General features: G+C 33.1%; 1 protein-coding gene across 1 annotated transcript; it reads left to right on the forward strand.

Moving 5' to 3' along the window:
* The first annotated feature begins 1,693 nt into the window (after positions 1-1,693).
* LOC123308059 (probable ATP-dependent RNA helicase DDX43) lies at positions 1,694-6,675 on the forward strand. The gene is made up of 8 exons (XM_044890595.1): positions 1,694-2,003; positions 2,150-2,448; positions 2,808-3,304; positions 3,433-3,542; positions 3,670-3,956; positions 5,607-5,848; positions 6,001-6,163; positions 6,416-6,675. The coding sequence occupies exons 1-8, from the start codon at positions 1,895-1,897 to the stop codon at positions 6,542-6,544; spliced, it is 1,836 nt and encodes a 611-aa protein (XP_044746530.1). The 5' UTR covers positions 1,694-1,894; the 3' UTR covers positions 6,545-6,675.

Below are 6,675 nucleotides of genomic sequence, written 5' to 3' on the forward strand. Positions count from 1 at the left end.
CTGTCAGATTCGCTACGTGTCTCCGATGTTTGCCCGCTATGAAATATACAGGGTGTAAATGAATAGTTGCGAAAAAATTTAAAATTTGAGGCTGATTCATTGTTAGGCTGTTCGACAAATTTTATGTGAAGATCCACACTATTTTTTGACAAGGAATGAAGGAATCACCAGTTGAATTTTTTCGCAACTATTCATTTACACCTTGTTTAAAATATACGAGAGCATTTTCATCTTCACCAAATGTCTGTAATTTCCCAATTTTGATCCGAAAATATTCTGGATTTGACTCATGTATCTGTACGACCGACAGGCTTTAGACATTGTAGGAAGAGTGCTAAGTTATTTAAAAATTTCATGGTAAAAAACATACATATACAAAATTATATTTTCCGAAAGCATCTGATTTTTTTTCCGATAAATGTGGGTGAAGTACACACTCCCCGCACGGCTGCTCCGTGCGGAAAACTTAGGTCAGGTATCACACACAGATATAGAGAAAATTTATATTGACATATTTTATTAGGTACACCTCTATACACTTCTCGCACCTGTTAGGGAAATAACTCTTTTCTACTCCCGATCTTTTATTATTCCACAGTTATTTTAGTTTCGAGAGTGTAGCTTGCCCTCACTTTGGCGGAAAATGATTTATTGTTGAGTAATGGTTAAGGCGTTTCATACAGATTGTTTTTCAGGTTTTTTGATGATTGTGTGCTATACTATACAGTGACACAGTGATACCGATAATTACATGTTTATCTTTAGCAAATCTCCCTAAACTATAAAAACACTAAAATAAGCACAAGAACAGCTATCAACATACTGGTCTGGTAAAGAGAAATCTTGGGATAGGAAAATCTCATAAGAGGAAGATAGAGGAATGTTAAATAAGGCACATCGTATCAGTTGAACCACGAAAGAATTTTATATAAATTGTCTAACAGTCCTAGCTCTCTATACCAAACAAAGATATTACACATGTGTAATATCTTTGCTCTATACATTTACAAAAATTTAATCAATTGAACGGCCAACACATTACCAGCCTATATTGAACATTTTCTAAGGAAATACACAACGAAATTATTCTCTGCATAGTGAACCATAAACAGCAGACACCAAAAAGCATAGAGAAAGGGAAAGTCTCTGCCAAAAAGGACATTTACTATAGTTCACAAATATGGAAAGAACTACAAAGTCTCAGCATATATTTATTATATTATATTTTCGGAAAGAATAAAGAACAGTTTCTTTGTTTTATAGAAGTTCTGAACGCTTCGAAAAGTAACAGTATAGCTCCTGAATCGTCAATTGATGATTTGTCTAGGAGAAGAATATTGTCCAATTCCTGTCTGATACTGGTCTTTCATCTTAATTGTTTATGTATATTTATATTTAAGATTCAAATCGTTGATTGAAGTACTTCAATCAACGTTCAAATATTTCAATTCAAATCAGAAGGACAACTTTTCCAAGCGAATGAGTTCATAAATAAATGGTTTGATCTCAAAGCAAACTATTTATCGCGTTTTCGAATTTCTCCAGCAGGTGCCTTGCAGATACATTTGAATCTAAACTTGAAAAAAACATTGAACTAAAGTTTAATGGAAAAAAACTACCCTTCATAAAAAAAAGGAAAAAAAAAGAGTAAGTTACTCTTTGGTATCAATCGAATTCTATGATTTCTGTTAGTATCTGTCATCTCACTCATTTCACCGAAGAGTGTTTCAAAATTGTTGAAAATTTAAGCCGGTTCTTAGCTTTTGAATCTATCTACCTGCTATTTCTTGATTGAATGAGATTTCCATCAGAAAAGCTCTAGACTAGCTTCTGTATCGTGTTTATAGTATTATCATTAGAGTTAATAGTTTTAATATTCAACTATAGTGGCAAAATGGAGTTCCGACCAAGGAGAAGGAACGACAATGGAAATTATTCGCAAAACTCACAGTTTGAAAAAACCACAATAAATATACCGACACATTTAGTAGGAAAAGTTATAGGTAAGTTGAATTCACTTCTAATTGAAGAATGGCAAATTGTATTACTCAAATTGTCTCAAATGAAGCTTAACATTCCAGTGAATGAATTCTGCTGAAAAAATTAGTGTGCAAAATTATGTATTCACATAAATCCATGTTTTCTACAGGTCGAGGAGGTTCCAAAATCAGGGATATACAAAGTGAGTCAGGAGCCAGAGTTAATGTGACTAAGGATACAGATGGTGATCAGACCCTGGTCAGAATTTCTGGAAACAAGGGAGAAATTGACAAAGCAGTAGATCTCATTGAGTCACTTACCAAAGATGTGGAAAGTTTCAGTATTAATTCTGGACAAGTTGAGGAACCAAAGGAAGAAGAAAATCCTGATAACGTTATATACATTAATGGTTGGAAAACTAAAAAGTATGATAACAATATTGATTGGAAAGCTGTCTTTCAAGAGAGTGTAAGTAAATATTAATTTATTTATAAATTATAGTTGTCTAATTATTGTCCAATTCCCTGTGATAATTCTCAATTCTTCATCATGGACACAAACACTGACAGAATAATTTATTCCTATTTGAAAATTCCATTATGTAGTATACATTTTTATCTGGTTGTACATAAAATTTTTTGTTATACTCAAATGAATGACACAGAATGAATATCAATTTATAATGAAACTTCAGGAGATTGTTTTACTTCAAATCATAGCATGTATTTGATCATTGATGATTTCAATAGAGCAATTTAATTTTTCAATATTGATTGAAAATTAAATAGGCAATTTATTGGAAACTAAATGATATGTATGTATTTTAGGACAAAAGAAACAGAGAGGAGTTTGACAGCATGTATGTTATAGTGAAAAATTTTTACCAAGAGCATCCAGAAGTGACTGCAATGACAGAAGCTGAAGCTGAACAATTTCGTTTAGAGAATAATAACATTGTTGTTAAAAGAGTATTTTCTGATCAGGACGGTGATATTAAAAAGCCTTGTACTAAATTTGAACATGCTTTCCATCCATATCCTGAGATATTGGAAGAAATTAAGAAGGTTGGTTTTGAGAAACCATCTCCTATTCAAAGTCAGTCATGGCCAGTGCTCCTGAGTGGAGAAGATATGATAGGAATCGCACAAACTGGTACAGGAAAAACTTTGGCATTCCTTCTTCCTGCTTTAATACATATTGAAGGACAAACCATCCCTAGAGATCAAAGGAAAGGACCTACAGTTTTGATTATAGCTCCTACAAGAGAATTAGCACTTCAAATTGAAAGAGAAGTTAATAAGTATCACTACAAAGGAATAACCTCGTAAGCAACATTTCACTATCTTTTTCATCCCATGTTTATTGCATATTTTGTTATATACTTCATTTATCATTATATGACCTGAAATTACTATCTGCTTCTTGTATTATTATAATGAAATTCTTTTTCAGTCTTTGTATATATGGCGGAGTGAATCGTCAAGCACAAGTGAAGGCTTTAAAAAATGTGGTTGACATTGTAATTGCAACCCCAGGACGCATGAATGATCTTGAAGAAGCAGGTAATTCAATTATTTTCATTCTTGTTCATGAGAATCCATTAATCTATTTATTCATAAAATAGTGGTGATATAACTATTGTGAATAGGAAAAGTAATCTGTTTATAAAATTAATTTTGTTTATTTCAGGTCATTTAAATATTAAATATATTACCTATGTTGTACTGGATGAGGCTGACCGTATGTTGGACATGGGTTTCGAACCTCAAATTCGTAAAATTATGTACTCTGTGAACCCCAACCGTCAAACTGTAATGACAAGTGCAACATGGCCAGACTCTGTGCGCAGACTTGCTACTAGTTATATGCAAAATCCTGTTCAAATATATGTTGGTTCTTTGGATTTAGCAGCAACACATACGGTAACCCAAGTGGTTGAACTCGTGGAGGATGATATCAATGCGAAACTAGAAACAGTGAGTATTGGCAATATAAGTATAAGTGAGCTAATGAGCTTGCCATCTTTTCTGCATGCTTTCCACTAAGTTATTGAAAAAATCCCGTTCGGTTTGTGGCCAAAATTGTGGTGTAAGGTCTCTGAGCTTTTAAAGTGTTTCTGGCTGTGCTCTGTGGTCGTCAAGGGCACTTTATAATGTGTCCCAAGGGTGCTCACCTCAGGAGGTGTTGGAGATAATGCTAGATGTGGAATATCCTGGGTTTTAATTAGCAGTAATCACATTGTGGGATCTATATAGCAGTGCATTATCAAATAGAAAAACGAAGTTTTCGCCTATAGTTGCTTGAAATGGGGAATTCTCCGAAATTTGGGTTATCACTGCATATGCAAGTTTAAACTGAATAATTATGAGTTTCATTCATGATTTTTTCAAATGCACTGCGGAAATTATTCAAAATCATTCTTCAAATATGGGGTTTTAAAATTTAAATCGCTTGGATTCAAGTTTACGATTTGGCAACAGCGCTTACTAGAAAATGAAAAGAACAATGTCCCATCAGCTTGTTCATAAAATAACAGTTGATTTACAGTCGCGTACTTACTGGCGAGCCTCAACAGCAACCGGCCATAATAATCCCATAAAATTTTACGACCTTCCTCGTTCGTCGCAGACTTCGTAGACAGCCATCTTTGTCTATCTTATCAAGATAATGTATTTGTTGTCCTTTATTATCAAGGCATATTTCCGTCGATGTTGCCAACTCAATTTTAAAGTCCTTTTAATTTCAAAGTCTCCTTTAGCCCCAATAAAAATGAAACTGATGGAAGCGACTATAAAATTAATTACGATACTGGCTATAATATTCTTTTCTATTTCTCATATAATTGAGTGCTAAATAGTTGGAAAATTTTGATCTAAATAAAATGAATCTACTTTTTTGTGGCTATAATATTCTTTTCCATTTCTCATTTAATTGTATGCTAACTAGTTAAAAAATTTGGTGATCTAAATAAAATGAATCTATGTACTTATTTGTGTATCGATATGTAGAGTTTTTCGTCTAAGATAAATAAATAAATAATAACTATATTTCGAGGAATCTTCATACAAGGATCAAACGAAATTGACGTCACAAAAATACATCATAAACCCCCAACTTACCGCTTCTATGAAATATAAGGATGCATCGTGATTTTTTCACGAAAAGAACATTTCCTCAGTCATAACCTGAAATAAAATTTGTTTGGAAAATCCCCATACCTAACGAACAACAAATTTCTAAGAAAAGACCTGTAATCTTGGTAAATTTAAAAAAACCCGAAAACGACTGAATTGAGTCTAAGTAACCCAAATCAATTAGTTTCGTCACTCTTCAGATGATTTCTAACATGCAGAATTTATTAGAATAACTCACAAACCGTTTTTCTGATTTCCACTAATCGATAGGCAATTTAGAATAATCCTGGCAAAATAGAGCTTAATAAATTCAAAATTGTTACTAGTTAGTGTGTCCACAATCGATTAAAAACACAGACAGAATTTTTTACGGATTCTGCGGCTATGTCCTCCAAAACGGATTGCATGATAATTATCTTGTTCTTCGTTAAAATCTCAAGATTTGTTTTGCTAGATGCATGTCGGCATGAAATATGTATTTTCTTTTTTCAGTTATTCGAGTTTGTAAGAAGCATGACTCCAACAGATAAGATTATCGTATTTTGTGGAAAAAAAGCTGTCGCAGACCACGTCTCCTCGGAATTGTCACTTCAATACATTCCGTGTACATCCATCCATGGGGATAGGGAACAGAGTGATAGGGAGCAAGCTGTACAAGACATTATGAGCGGGGATATTCCTATTCTAATAGCAACTGATGTAGCGTCAAGAGGATTAGACATTGATGATTTAACGTGAGTAAAGCTTTCAGAAACTCGATAGTAGTATAGTTTTCTGAACTATACTACTTAAGACAGTTCCCTATGGATAATTTTCTGCGAATAAAATGAAAAAGTTTTCAATTTGTGTAACGTCTGCTAATGTTAAAATTTATTTTATTTTCTAGGCATGTAATCAACTTTGACTTCCCCAAAAACATTGAAGAGTATGTACACAGGGTTGGTAGGACCGGAAGAGCAGGAAAAAGGGGTAAATCAATCAGCTATTTCACAAAAAGTGACTGGCATCATGCAAAAGAATTGATACCTATCTTGGAGGAGGCTGGACAGGTATGTCAATTAAGTAAACTTAATAATTGCAACACTTTCTCATTTGTGAGAATAGAATAACATTTTGTCCAAAACGATTGATGAAATTTGAAAAATTTGACACTATTTTTCATTGGAAATAAGGAATGAATAGAAAAATAATTTAGTTTGAAATAAATTTAAATTTTATTGTTTCAAATCGATCACTATCATGTCACATTCGCTTTTTCTTCTTACTCAAACTTTTCTTTATATCAACCAAATTTTTTTCAGTATGTTCCTGAAGAAATATACAATATGGCCGAGCGATATGAAGCCATGCTAGTCAAAAGGAATTCCATGCCAAACAGGGGTAGGGGTGGAAGAGGAGGAGGAGGAGGAGGAGGGGGAAGAAGATGGTAAATTTAATTAATATTAAGTTAGTTTCCTAGCTTTAAGGAAATGTATCATTTTTATGTATACCATGAATGTTATTTTTTTTTATTTCAATGGCTGTTAGAAAATTTTTCAATTATATAACATTTTGGGTAAAA

The sequence above is a fragment of the Coccinella septempunctata genome, chromosome 2 (genome assembly GCF_907165205.1).
Source record: "Coccinella septempunctata chromosome 2, icCocSept1.1, whole genome shotgun sequence".
Taxonomy (NCBI): Eukaryota; Metazoa; Arthropoda; class Insecta; order Coleoptera; family Coccinellidae; genus Coccinella; species Coccinella septempunctata.